Source organism: Phyllostomus hastatus, unplaced genomic scaffold (genome assembly GCF_019186645.2).
Source record: "Phyllostomus hastatus isolate PE091 unplaced genomic scaffold, TTU_PhHast_1.1 phas_contig_524, whole genome shotgun sequence".
NCBI classification, from domain to species: domain Eukaryota; kingdom Metazoa; phylum Chordata; class Mammalia; order Chiroptera; family Phyllostomidae; genus Phyllostomus; species Phyllostomus hastatus.
In genome coordinates, this window is record NW_025333900.1 from 6,726,129 (window position 1) to 6,741,066 (window position 14,938).

At 44.2% G+C, this 14,938-nt stretch overlaps 1 protein-coding gene across 1 annotated transcript; it reads right to left on the reverse strand.

The window, feature by feature from the left end:
• Positions 1–6,198: 6,198 nt before the first annotated feature.
• Positions 6,199–8,488, reverse strand: NHLRC1 (NHL repeat containing E3 ubiquitin protein ligase 1). Its single transcript, XM_045847103.1, has one exon. It carries the CDS (start codon positions 8,454–8,456, stop codon positions 7,266–7,268), a length of 1,191 nt encoding a protein of 396 aa, XP_045703059.1. The 5' UTR covers positions 8,457–8,488; the 3' UTR covers positions 6,199–7,265.
• Between the last annotated feature and the right edge of the window lie 6,450 nt (positions 8,489–14,938).

Consider the following 14,938-nt stretch of genomic DNA (forward strand, 5'->3'; position numbering starts at 1 on the left):
TTCACTTAGCATAATGCTCTCCAGTTCCACTATCCATGCTGTCGGGAAGGGTAGGAGTTTCTTTGTTCTTTCTGCTGTGTAGTATTCCATTGTGTAAATGTACCACAGTTTTTTGATCCACTCACTTACTGATGGGCACTTAGTCTGTTACTAGCACTTGGCTATTATAAATAGCACTGCTATGAACATTGGGGTGCACAGGTTCTTTTGAATTGGTGACTCAGGATTCTTAGGATATATTCCCAGCAGTGGAATCACTGGGTCAAAAGGCAGTTTTATCTTTAGTTTTTTGAAGAAATCCCACACTGTTTTCCACAGTGGCTACACCAGTCTGCATTCCCACCAAGTGTTCACTAGGGTTCCTTTTTCTCTGCATCCTCTCTAACACTTGTTGTTTGTTGATTTGTTAATGATGGCCATTCTGACCTGTGTGAGTTGGTATCTCATTGTGGTTTTAATTTGCATCTCTCCAATGGCTAATGATGCTGAGCATCTTTTCATATGTCACTGGGCCCTCTGCATGAACAAAGAAGGTCACTGCATAGTACCTAAGGGAATAGTTCAACAGGAGGATATAACACTGGTAAAAATATGCCAAGGAGCTTTTGCTGCTCGAGCTTTGGGATCTCCAAAATTGAACTTCAGCTAAATGCCACTAAAGTTTACTTTGCAGAAGAGCCACCCATTTATGTGATTTATTCACTGTTTTACAAAATTTGGATCAATAAAGTGGATTTCCAGAAATACTAATTCCACAGTGATGAATCAACTCAATTCAAAATGGTAATGATAATCTTCTGTAATTAAAAGTGATTAACTGTCTTCATGCTTATTTCTGTTTTCCAATTCTACTATGGACGTAGGTTACTTCTACAATTCGGGGGTTTGGAGGAATGACATGACAAAGAAATAACCAAGGAAAGGGCACGTAACAGGAGAGAGGGATGGAAGAGAACACCGGGGCCTTGGTTTGGAGAGGCTGGCCTCTCACAGGCAGGCTTGTGCCACTCACCACTTGGCTCTTGAAGTCTCTCCCCGCCTCCCTTCACAGCACTCTGGACATCAGGTCCCAGAGCGACAGGGGGCAGTGCAGCAGGCAGCTAAAGAGTTGCATTCTCTGGTTTCTGAAAATAACAAGTACATTCCTTTTTTTTTTTTTTAAACAAAAGCATTCAGGGTAAGGGAAAAAGAACTTGAATCCCAACACTCAGAGCCCTCCTAAGACCTAGTCACAGCTCTTGCCACGGAAACAGGCCTCTCCCCACAGCACCTCAAAGAAGGCACTATGTGTGGAGCAGATGGCACTCAGAAACTGATTAAGATCAGTCTACGTTATAAACAGAAGCTCTGAAACCTGAGGGTGGTGGCAACGTTTCTTCCCAAAGAACATTACTGGTGCGGAGACGAAATGATGTGAAGGGTGGATGTGGTGAAGATGTCACCACGGGTGATGGCTGGCATTGTTTGTTCTCTGGAGCAGTGGGACCCAACCCTGGATGCACATATTGTCACTTGAAGGAGACCTTTTAGAAATATCTGCTCTCCCCCGAACCCAAAATACAACTGGATTTGGTTGTGTGACCTTGGGTGCCACTCCATTTCTGTCAGTCTCAGCTTCTTCACCTATAAAGTCACCCTAATAAAAGCTGCCCTATCTCAGAAACAGTGTGAGCATCAAATAAATAAATAGCTTTGTGAAGCAATGTTCAAGTATTGTGAAAATGTTAGTTATGTTTAAGCTCTTTAATCACAGTCCCTTGCAACCAGAGGCTCCTGGTTTTATAACACGGACAGGTGCTGCTAGAGTACATTTGGTGATCACGAAATAGAATGAAGTTATCTGGCCCCTATAGGGACAGAGCCTCACGACTTTGGACTCATTAGGGCTTAGTTATGACTAAAGAGACTGGCCTCATTGTTACAGTCCAGTCGGTCAATTTGGAAATACTATGATGTTATTTGACAAAGAAATGGTCAGACATCCCAGTAGATGCTGTAAGACAATAAAATAAAAGTTGACTGAGGAAAGCTGGGACAAAGATCTATTAGTAAAGGACATAAGAACTTTCCCAGCAAAAGATCTAGTGCCAGCACACATGTGTGCACCTGTATGTGTATGTGTGTATCCCCGGCCTTTGTCCTTCATATCCTACCCCAATAGAGGGGTCACTGTGGAATACAGGAAAGTCCAGTTTCTAGTCCTGGTTCTCCTCTTAACTACCTGGGTGACGTACACATCCTTTTACAACTCTGCAGGCCTCAGAGGGCATTTGAGTGCATGGTAATTAAAAATTCTGAAGTTTCCTTCCAGCCCTAAAGTCTACGGCTTGAAGCACAGTTTCACACTATCATCCTTCATGGGCTGACAGAAGAGATGACTCATGAAAACTCAGGCAATGCTCCTGCCTCGAAGTCCCATGTGCTTGGAGAACTGGAAATGCTGTGACTAAGAACATGAGTTCTTCACCCAGTCCCAGCCCTGGCTACCACTGAGTCACCATAATGCTTTTGTGCTATCTCTGAGTCACTCAGCAAACCCATCACAAATTGTTTTCATTCTAGACCAGCTTCCCCAAACTACCCAGTAGCATACATATAGTAACTGAACAAGTATTTCAGAATGCCTACAATGCGTCAGGCTGCGTTCTAGACCCCAGGGATATAGCCGTGAACAACACAAACACCTTTGCCTTCCTAGACTTGACATCCCAGTCGTCAGAGGATAACAAAAAGAAACATACTTTGTAGGTTCCTGTTCAGACCTTTTAAGCATATTCCAGCTCATCATGAACTTTCTTAAAACTGTGGCACCCCAAAGTTGAGCAAAAACTCCATCCAAGTGCCCTAAATAGAATCTGGCTTTCCAGATCATAATGAAAGTGTATTTGTAACTTTTAGATTTATCTTGATCAGGGTGGGAGGACTGAATATATTTTGTTTAACAGGCTGGTGGCTTGACTTATTACTCAAATATTTAGACCTTTGGTATGTGGGCCTCTGCTTGGACTCTGGTCTCTGGCCCCACCGGGGTGAGAGGTGGGGGTGTTGATGGAGTGTGTTGAATTTCTCAGAATTACTTTCTTATTCATGGCAGCAAAATCCATAGGTTTAAGTTTGATTTTCTCCAAACAAATCAACAGCATAGTATAATTTTTGTTAGGCATTTTCTGTTGCGAAAACCAAACCTGCACAGATGAGCTTCTGCATTTTCTCCCCCCATCTGCACCGGATTCTGCACAGTGAGGCCTTCCCTCTGCCACACGGCTTCCTCTCGTGTGCGGCTTTGGTTTGCTCATGGCTGCTCTGTGCTCCTCTAACTGAGCAGGCTTTAAACACTCACCCCTGGTTGCCATCTGTCAGATATGCTCCACATTCCTTGATTCAAAACTTCAGGGATGCCCTGGCTGGTGTAGCTCAGTGGATTGAATGCGGGCTGGGAACCAAAGTGTCCCAGGTTCGATTCCCAGCCAGGGTACATGACTGGGTTGCAGGCCATAACCCCCAGCAACCGCACATTGATGTTTCTCTCTCTCTCTCTCTCTCTCTCTCTCTCTCGCTCTCTCGCTCTCTCGCTCTCCCTCTCCCTCTCTCTCCCTCCCTTCCCTCTCTAAAAATAAATAAATAAAATCTTAAAAAAAAAAACTTCAGGGACAAGAATCTGCAGTCATGTACCGCATAACGACATTTTGGTCAAGGATGGACTGCATATACAAGAGTGGTCCCTTGAGATTATAGTGAAACTAAAGAATCCTATCACTTACTGATGTTGTGACTGACATAACATCATAGTGCGACACATTACGCACGTTTGTGGTCCTGCTGGTGTAAACAAATCTGCACTGCCAGTCACATGAAAGTACAGCACACACAATTACAGTTGTGGGCTATACCATCTAGGTTTGTGCAAGTGCACTCTACAGTGTTCTCACAATGACAGAATTGCCTTCCAACACATTTCTTAGAATGGGAAACCTGTTGGTAAGTGGCACATGGCTGTGATTTGATCTCCTTGCCCCTTTGTGGGAAATGTTTACCCCAGGTCAATTCATAGGCCATCCCTGGTCTAATTAATACATTTCATGTGACATTGATGAGAAGGCTGTTATTTAGTTAGGTGTGTACCCCTATGCAATCACCTGCAGGTGGAGGGGATCATGTAATAGAAAATATGGTGGCTGAGGGCAGGTTCATCAGCAGGGCAGGCCTAGGGGGTGGGGGGGGGGCAGAGTGCAGTTCTCCTCAGAAGTAGCTGAAGGCACAGAAGACTGCATGATTGTTTAGTGTGGTAGTTGTGGTGAGTGTTGGGAGCCTCCCTGACATATTTTCTACATACTCTTCAAGAAAACAGTTCATCTCCTGATTACCCATGACACACCACCATAGTGCATCCCTGTTACTAGAGCACTAACCAGTAACATACACATCTTCTTTCCATGGCAGGTACAAGGATGGTTTAATCAGCTATTATCAGTGGCTCTTCATTTTGTGAGATGTATGGAATATACTGCTTGTTCCTTGAAGGTGCATAATTTACTTTGGGTGAGGGCTGCACCCCACTTAATGAGGGGCCAGGAAAGGTCTAGATAAGGCCCTAGCAAAATGGTAATGGTTGGATCCTCAGTGAGACTTGCTAGAAGGAACATTTATGAATCTGAACCAAAGTCTTTAGAAAATATCAAGAAAAAAATTGAGGAAGCCAAGTCCAGGTGGCAAATCCAGAAGCAGAACAAGGGCAAAAGCAGGAGACAATCCAAGCATCAGGAATTGGGCAAAACTGGAACAGATGGAAGGTGAGGGGAGGGCTGCTGAGGGGGGGGGCAAGCATCTGCACTTGCTTTTATGGACTCACCAGGTGGCTTGTGCTGGGTAGTGTTGGTCTAAAGGCAACTGATTGAGGGAGACCTTCAGGAAGAGCCCTTCTTCTCCCCCATTTACTGCTGGTCACATTCTTTTGTCTCCTGGTTCTGGAGAATCATTCCAACTCTCCTCCACCACCTTGAAACTTTCTACTTTCTGCTACAATTTCCTCTTCCTGCTAATCTCAGGAGAGGTTAAGAATATCCAGCTTTGCATCTTCCCCAGGGAAACCCTGCCTGTCCACTCCCCCCACCACATCCCCCAGTATGCCATTCCTGGGGAGAGCTGCTTTCTCTTTATATTGCATATCCTGCCCCACCAACTTCCAAGCTGATAACAATCAAGGAGAGGTAGCAGTTAATTTAGTCACTTGTTATCACCCCTTTGATTTGCTCTCACATCATCTCAGGGACTCACCTCATTCCTCTGGCCAGCTAATCCACAGGAAACAGGTAACACCTTGGTCACAAACCACACACACTGCATGTTCCATACCTTTCCTCCGAGTGCTGCCTGAAAAAGGCATGCACAAAGGCATTCTATGGCCAAAGATGATGCCACCGATAATTATGAATGGGAGAAAGTCCCTTGAATTGCTCAACTGACACTGAGGCCATTAAAATGTCCTTATTCCTAAGGAAAACTTTTTAAAGGTCAGACCACAGTGGGCCTACTTGCAAATGACCATTTGAACCTCTATCTCTACCTGAGACTTTTCTTGTTACACAATGCAGAATACCTGTAAAGTCACCCACCAAAGGGAGACCTCTATGGGTGGGGTGAGTGTGGGGTCAGGAGGTTGTCTCCCAAATCTCTATTTAGAATGCACTGACAAAAGTGATCCAGAGTTGCAGCAATCTTACTATGGGTGCTGTACGATGACAACACTGAGGCAAAATGGGCTTTTGTGGACTGGCATGGGAACCAGGCTCTGGGTACACTTCCAGTCCTTCTGAACATATTTTACTTATAATTTTAGGACTGTCACTAGTGCCTATTAAAAGTCTTAGTATCATAGAATCCTATTGTTAATAAAGCATCAGCTATTACCTGAAACTAACATTCACCTTTCAAAAACAGGGTGTTCTCCCTGAGAAATACTTTTGCTGCTTCTCAGGTGCCAGTTATTTGGAACTATTCCAACAGCCCTAATCTCTGAGATGTCTACACTAGCTAAAAATACACAATTTATAAAGAACTGGCCACTTCACCTGAAATTTCCATTCATTGAACCAATTGCAACATTAAGCAGGTGTTATCATGGTCAAGTCTATTACTTCAACTCAAAACGTATTTCAGTGTTTACCAGTGGCCTAAATGATGACTTAGGATCAAGGGAAGTATTTATTGAGTATACAGTGTTTGCAAACACATGGAACAAATTTAAATTGCATGGAGGAAAACCCCAACACAAAAGTGCTCCAGGTTACCGATTGTAAAAAGGCCAGCAAAATCATTTTTACCACAAACTGATTGTGGTGACTTATCTCTGTGTTAACATAAACATGTAACAGGAATATCATCCAGCCCTTTATCATCCAGCCCTTTAACACTTGTATAAATGTGTGTTCTACAGTAGTTTAGAATTTACAGCAACACAGGCCTTTCTCAACCAACCAAGCACTATTTCCTGAGTGCCTATACAGTGGGGGAGATACAGGTACTAAAGGACACGTTTGCCTTCGGAGTAAGCAGTTCAATTGTTTTTCTTAGCAAGTAACTCAAAATCCACAATAACTCCATCCAGAGAGCCCTCAGAGGAGCTGCAAGCTGAACTAAACTGATGTCCACCACAAAACCCTTTTTCTCTTTTTTAAAAAATATATTTTTTGATTATGCTATTACAGGTTGTCCCACTTCCCCCTCTTTACTCCCCTCTGCCCTGCACACTGCAAACCCTTTTCTCTTGAACCCTCAACAAGGTCTCCTATCTTTGTGCATCCAACTAAAATAAATGGCCACTTGTAAATAGTGTACACATGACAACAATATACATTCACATATTTCCCCCCACACATTATCTTATTTAAGAGAAAGAGGTTTTTTGGAGTCAAGATTGAGTCCTCGTGGTGATTGTCACAATAAGTGTTACTTTGGGTTAGTCACTTTAGCTCTCTGGATCTCAGTTTTCTCATATCTAAAATGAAATCAATAACAGAATTACCTTATTGGGTGGTTGTTAAGGACTAAAGGAGCTAATACTTACAAATTTCTTACCACAGGGAGCACCTATTCAATAAACAGATTTCATTATTTCTCTTTAATAATTACCTCAACCTTTGTAGGTTTGCCCAGGCAGTTATTGACCCCTGTTCGATAGATGAGATTAATTTACCCAGGGCTAAACAATTCCTTAGTGGCGGCTCCAGGGTTTCTGATTCCAAGCCCCAGGCCCCTCACCACGCCCATCATCCCCAGTCAACCCTAAAGACTTTTATAGAATGGGTTGCACTGTCCAGCACAAGAAGAGAATTCTCCTTGGTGAAGGTCAGTGCCACAGGATGAGAAAGACCATGGGTAATGATGGGCTTCAGTACTGGAAACTCCTCGGGTTTGCCTAAGCACAGGACCGCATGACTGGAGGTATCGGCGACAATCACATTCCCCTGGTGATCGAAGGTCACAGCAGAGGCAGTTATTTCATAAGGGAAGAAGAGGCTCAGCCCAAAGGTATCCACCTGGCCGATGAGCTGCATGCTTGCACTGAACACCTTCACTGTGGTGCTGCAGGTCCCGGGCCCCAGCGTCAGGGGGCGCTCTAGGACTGCAATGGCCCCAGTGAGCCCAGACACTGCCACCGCTCTGGGACTGCGCAGATGCGCTTGCAACCTTTCTGTTTTCCGGAGGACCCCTTCTGGAAAGTCCACATCCAAGAGGTGCAGGGATCCTGCTTCCGCATCAGTTACCACGACCCCATTCTGAGGGGTGGTCTCCACACCCCAAGGCAAGGAGAACTGGCCTCCAATGACAACTTTGATCTGGCCAAAAAAATCGAACACTTTGATCGAGCGGTCGCCGGCATCGGTAACAACCACATGGCAGTCGTTGGTGACGGCGACATCGAGTGGGTACCTAATTTCCTGGGCAGCGTCCCCCTTCTCTCCAAACTGATGAGCACATCCTCCCCCGGAATCAAATATCTTGACCCGCCTTTTGCCGTCGTGCACCACTACTACCCGCCCTGTCTTGGGACACAGCGCCAGCCCAGTGGGGTTAACCAGGGTTCCCCAGCCGCCAAAGGCTTGGTGGCAGGTAAGGGTCCCAGAGCAGCAGGCGGGGACGCGGTGCGGGGCCGGGGCCTGGCGCAGTGTGGAGCCCAGCAGCTCCAGGAGGTGCAGCACCGGCAGGCAGTCGCTAGTGTCGGAGCCCCGGCAGGCTCGCCGGCAGAAGGGGCACTCGAGGGCAAGCGTCCGCGGGTGCGCCAAGGCAGCCACGCAGGCCAGGCAGACCACGTGGCCACAGGGCAGGTTGCGCGGACGCCGCTGCTGGCGATGGCCGAACCTTTCAAAGCACACCTTGCACTCGAGCAAACTGGTCTCGGCCTCGCGCATGAGCTCCGGCAGGGCAGGCCCGCTCCCGGAGGCCTCCGCACCCATCATGCAGCCACTGGCGTTCCAGCTGCACCACTAGCTTGGGACTGGACACCGCCCAGCACCGCCCAGGGTCACGGTCAAAGGGCGGAGCGCTGGTCCTGACGTCAACCTCAGCGGTGCGCACATGGGAGACCTGCTGCCCTCTGGTGGGCGTGTGAAGCACTGCTTCCTAAAAGCCTGACAGTGGGCATTTACAAGTTGTATGCACAGCGTGTGATCAGACGTGTAATCTTCGCAACAGTCATGGATGGATTATGTCCACCTAACACATGAAGAAGTACACCTACTTATAACAAGAGGGTTCCTCCCTGTAACCCAGTCTGTTAATGGCAAAGCAAGAACTAGAACAACCCAGTCTTCCAACTCTGGTGTCCTGCAGTTTCCAAATCTCCAAGCTGCGTGCTTGGTGCTAGGGCTGGCCAGACTCACAGTTCATGCTGCTTGTGATCAGACTAGGAAAACACAGACACACGAGGAAAGTTAAACTTCAAGGGGGCGAAGCAGGTGTGTGTCTCCTATCACACTTGCAGTTAAAGTAGATAATAAATACGTATAAAATCAATTCATGTAGGAACAATGGTGTATTATAGGACAATACAAGAAACCCATTAGGTGAATGAGTATGAGATGGGGGAACCATGACTGGGAATGTCTTCTAGAGAAATTAATATGAAATATGTAAACCGTTCATCATAATTGCTATAGAACTTATGCTGTCTGCTTTCTATTAAGTGCTTTACATATATTATCGTATTTAAGCCTCATGACAATCCTATAAGAATGTTATTTTCATCATCCCTTTTTACAATAGAGTTCATAGAAGTTAAGCATCTTGTCTAGAGTCACATGGCTAGGAAGTGGCCATGCTTGGATTTGAAGCCAGGCAGTTTGATTGCAGAGCCCACCTCTTAACCATCCCAGTGTTTTTCCAATCTGTGCTTCTCATACCTAAGGTTTAATTGGCCTGGGGAGTGGTCTGGGCAGCTGGGATTTTTAAAGCTCCCGGGATGATTATAATGTGCAGCCAAGTTTGACAACCACTAACAACTGCACTATGACAATCCTTCACATGACACCAGGGTAAATACTTCCAACCTCAGTCAAGATTGAAAACATAGAGCATCTACCCTATATTTTAAAAATCTCCAAATAGGTGACAGCATAACCTCTCTCAAGAATCTCTCATTTTCAGGAAATCCCCACTACCTCTGCCCCCCAATACCTTACATGAACATTCTCTTCATAAAACCACATATCAGCTCACTTGTCTTCATTTAGAGACCATTACCATGATCATTCACCCCTTATTTGCTAGACTTCTGGGAAAACAGAGGATTTTTATTCTGTGTGAAAACCCCTGGAGAAGCTTTAATGTAAGATAAGAAAGAACTTTTTTTATGTGTTACATGACTCAAAGATTATCTATGTGTTGGAACATAAAACCAATTTAATATTATAACTTCAGGATATAATACACCTCCATTCCAAATAAACAACAAAATAAAATCTAATCAAATAGAAATTATTTTCTGAAGTAATCTTTAAGTCAAGAAATATATTCAGGAAACCAAAAATGTAATATTGTTAGACCTAGTCTTGGGACACAGCACCAGCCCAGTGGGGTTAACCAGGGTTCCCCAGCCGCATTATAATGAGAGCCTCATTATAATATTAGATTTTCTAGTACCCACATTTTAAAAAGTAAAAAGAAACTAGTGTGATTATTTTAATTTTATATTTTTTTAACCCCAAATATACAAAATCCATTTGGACATGAAATCTTTACAAAAATTATTAAGGAAATATTTTACTCTCTTTTTTTAGTACTGAGTAAAATTCAGTGTGTATTTTACACTCACAGCATGTCCCAATTCAGACCGGCCCCACATCAAATGCTCAGTAACCACATGCCACTGGTGGCTGTGGCAGAAACAGCCCAGATCTAGGACAAGTCTGCACTGTGAATGTTGCCTTCTCAAGATGTTTTCCAGACGATTCCATTGATTTCTTGACTTGCTTCTAGCTTGTCTCTGCTCCAACATTTTTTTAAAATGTGTCCAAAGATCCCTCAACTCATTGCTGACTGTGGGGGAGGTCAGACCCTTCCATGACCTTAGGTAGCTAGCTGTCAGGAGAGAACAGGAGGGCTCCACCTTGTTGGCTCAGCTCGGGGATAATCCTGCCTTCTTCTTGATCCTCTGCTGCCTCTGCGGGACAGCCAGTAGTACTGCACCAAGAGGTGAGGTAAACCAGAAAAGGTGCAATAAACCTGGTGTTTTAAAAGAATGATCATTAATAATTGCCCTACTGCTTGGTAGACAGCACAGTAGTTCTGGAAAGCCTTGTGGCACATACAGAGACAATCCATTCTCATGAATTACTGTCAAGGCTCTAATGGCAAATTTGAAGAATGAAAATATTTTGGGGCATGTGATTGGGAATTAAGGTTTTCTCACTTAAGCTTCAGAGCTAAAAACACGCAGGTTGGAGTCTTTCACAGTGTAGGGCCCCCCATTCTTGCTCAGCATCCTTAGCAATCATCTTCTTCAGGGTGTGCTGCCTCTATAGGAGGTAAACACAGGTTCTGTTCCAGCGTTCCTGTCCATCCAGCCTGGTCAGCCCCTTCTCCTAGTTTGTCCTTTTTGTACTTTACCAAGTGTGTGGAGTCCAGTTTCCCTTTTTATCCAATCTTTTAAAAAATCTTATTAAATTTATTGAGGTGACATTAGTTAATAGAGTCATATAGGTTTTAAGTGTATATTCCTATGATACATGATCTGTATATTACATTGTGTGCCCAACACCCAAGGTCAAATTGTCTTAAAAGTGCTCTTTATCTTCACCCCTTTTTTCTTTTGCCCCTGTCTCTGGAGAGAGAAACTAAGTTCCAGGAGAGCAGGAACCACATCTGGCTGTGCTTGGCAGCATGTCCACAGATCCTAGCACACGCCTGATACACAAGTAATTGCCAATAACATTTCTTAAATGGAAGAATGAGTGAATACATAGAAGGATGCTATTTACAAGTAGTAAACACAAATGTTATACCTTTTCTTTGATGATTCTCTGGGATTTATAAGAAGCATTGTTAGTAAAGTAGCAATTAGCCAGGAACAGGGCTAAGCATTTTTCCTGTCTCTAATGGGCTTCTCAGTGGGACTATAGAGTATAATCCTCGTCACATATATACACACCTTGATTAATAAAAGAAATGCCCTGAGTCTCACTCTAGCATTTTGAGTTTTTGATGGTGAATCTTTCCATGGCACAGTCTCCGTGGATTTCTTCTGTTTCCCTCCAACACACCTCACTTGGAGGGTCCTGGAATAACATACCCTCCTCTTCCTGCTTCTGCCTAGAATGAGACCTGAAGGTTCTGGGGCCATAGGACTTGAAGAATAGGACCTCTGGCCAGTGGCTGGACCTATGTTGAAAGTACCATCTAGCAGAAAAGGGAAAACGGAGACCCAGCTCAGGCGGTTATAGCAAAGAAGAAGGAGCTCAGGAGAGCAGGCTGAGGAAACTGAGGAGGGAGGGGTTGCTTAGGTTTTGCAAATGTGGCGAGATATGCCACATACATGCAGTTTAGAGGGCATCCCAAAACAAGTCCAATGACACAGTTACCTCCCAGACTGTACCTGACAGTGATGGCAGAGAAAAGAGAGGTGCAAGGCACATAGAATGGAATCATCTCAGTTAGGGGGGACAGGTGTAACTTCTCGGAAGAGAAAGAGCAAAGACAGTAGGTTCTTGAGCATGGGCTCATGAGTCCAAAAAGCAAAAAACCTGCTTCCTCCGCTAAACTGAGTCCTTCCTGGGTCAGTCAGTTTTGAGTTTCTTTTCTATTTTTTTTTATTAATTTTTAGAGAACAAAAGAGAGAGAGGGAAAGAGGGAGGGAAGGAAGGAGAGGGAAAACATTGATTTGTTGTTCTACTCATTCATGCATTCATTGGTTCATTCTTGTATGTGCCCTGACTAGGGATGGAACTTGCAATTTTGGGGTACCAGGACGATGCTCTAACCAGCTAAGCTACCCAGCCAGGGCAGTTCTGTGTTTCAGGCTGGCTTCAGGACACCTCCTCAACAGGTGAGTCTCTGCAGCCCATGTGGTTCCTTGGACTCTGCCCTGGGCTCTCGTGACATCTCTAGCTTTGCCCTTCCCCCAGGGCATCCTGTTTTCTCAGTGCTCCCTCTGACCACCCATCTGTGTAACTCATGTCCACATGCTTGGCTTCTCAGGGTGAGGGGGTTTGGTGGAGAGGAGGCAGTGATTCAGGCCTGAATGTTTTCAGTGCCTACAGAAAAATGAGCTGGAGGGTATGGTTGGAAAGAGGAACCTGGAGATTTTAAGGTCTCTTGAATTTGAACAATTTTAGGACACTGTCCTTGGTCTTTTTCTCTTCTCTTTCCAACTGCTCTCACTGAACAATGTTGTCCTCACTTATTGACAGGTTAAGTGGCCACTTAGGAGCTGACAGCTGCCTGTGTGTCCCCTAAGGCAGCCTTACCACACTGCATAGTAGTGATCAATGTCCAGGCTCTGCCACTAGGGCCTCAGATTCCTAGAGAGGGACTGTCTTCACTCGTCAGTGAATCCTCATCCAGCACTTTCAAGAGTACCATTTACATTTGCTGAGTGACTCTAAATAACAGGAGAAAGATGAAATGATTATGGTACTGCCACATGACAGAACATGAAACAGCTTTAAAGAAGCTTGTTTTTTAAAAACGGTGACGTGATGCCCTGACTGGTGTGGCTTGCTTGGTTGGCCGTCGTCCTGCAAAGTGAAGGGTCGCCAGTTTGACTCCGGCTCAGGGCACAGGCCTGGGCTGTGGGTTCCATTTTGGATGGGGTGCATGCAAGGGGCAACCCATCAATGTTTCTCTTTATCTTTCCCCCTCCTTTCCCGCTCTCAAATAAATAAATAAATACAATTTAAAAAATAGTGACATGAGAAAGGGTTGATGAAATACGAGGGAAGAGAGTAGAGAGACAATACTGTATCCATAATATGATCTCAAATTTGCAAAAACATACCCGTGCATGAGCAGACAAAAAAGATAAGAACACATAACTGGTTTAGCAGAAATTTTTTCTGGTGATAGGACTTGGCTGCCTTTGTTTCTTTTTTAGACTTCCCTGTACTTCCAAAATTTTCAGTGAGAATGTATTTTTTTATTATTATTAAATACAAACATGAATACTTTGGGATATGTTTGATTCTTAAATACATCCCTTCATTATGCTCCTTCTCTCTGCTGTTGAGAGTTAACACCAATGTTGACACGAGGTTCTATTAATATCCAGTGGTCAGGGATAACAGATTTTCAGTTCACACGTTACTGCTGCCCACAAAAAATAAACCTGGGACATGATTAATTACCACGGACAGCAGTGTGACGATGTTTAATGTATAAATATGGAATCCCACCCTACCCCAGCCACTTAGCCACTTCAGTGAATCTGTGATATGTTTTACAAGAAATAAAGCATATGGGATAAGAAGTGATGGGTTGAAGACAATTTTGATATTTTAAAAAGTAGTCAGAACTCTTTTTAAAAAAAGATCTTTAAAGAGTATGTGTCACCCTGGCTGTTGTGGCTCAGTGGACTGAGCACTGGCCAGTGAAAAGAATGGTCACCTCTTCAATTCCCAGTCAGAGCACACGCCTGGGTTGTTGGGCAGGTCCTGAGCTGGGGGCGCATGAGAAGCAGCTGATTGATGTTTCTCTCACACATTAATGTTTCTCTGCCTTTCTTTCTCCCTTCTCCTTTCTAAAAAATAAATAAAAATCTTTTAAAAATTGTGTTATATATTCATATATATCTTAAGTACACATGCATATCACACCCTGTTATTAAACTAAAATGAGAGGTATGCACTACAGTTATGAATGGGAAAATTATTTGGACTAATTGCTCTGTGGGTGAGATTTATTTTTGTTGCTTCGTTCTTCTTCCCAGGAATCCCCTTTCACCTGACAGTATATCTCACCAGGTACAACTTCTACGGTGCTTTCTGTGGTCCCTATACCATTAACCCTTTAGAGAACAAAATCTCTAGCCCACCAGCGGTAGGTGTTAAAGCTTTGGTTGTATTTCTTCACAGTTTTTCTCCCCATATTCACACAAATGTGACTACTATGCACTTTTGTTTCATCCTGACACTGAAATCACTATGAGTGTACCAAATGCCAGTGCATGCATGCCTGCTGTTCAGGCTGGGTAAGGCATTTCTTAACTCACTGTGTCAGGGCCCAGAGGCTCAGGTAATCTGTTATTTAAATTACCAAGCTGAATAAAAGGCATTTCTAGAAAATTCAGAAAGTAATACAATTAAAATAATTTATATGCAGTATATCTTCCGTCTTGAGATGTTTTAAAAGATCAGTGTTCCCCCAATGAGGCTATATAATATGTCCGAGTTCTTCCGCCAGGGCAGCTGGGCTTCAGGATGAAAAGAGAAACCAAAAACACCCAGGGCTC

Coding starts and splice junctions, on each gene's coding strand:
- NHLRC1 (XM_045847103.1), bottom strand. CDS start 8,456: ATGATGGGTGCGGAGGCCTCCGGGAGCGGGCCTGCCCTGCCGGAGCTC.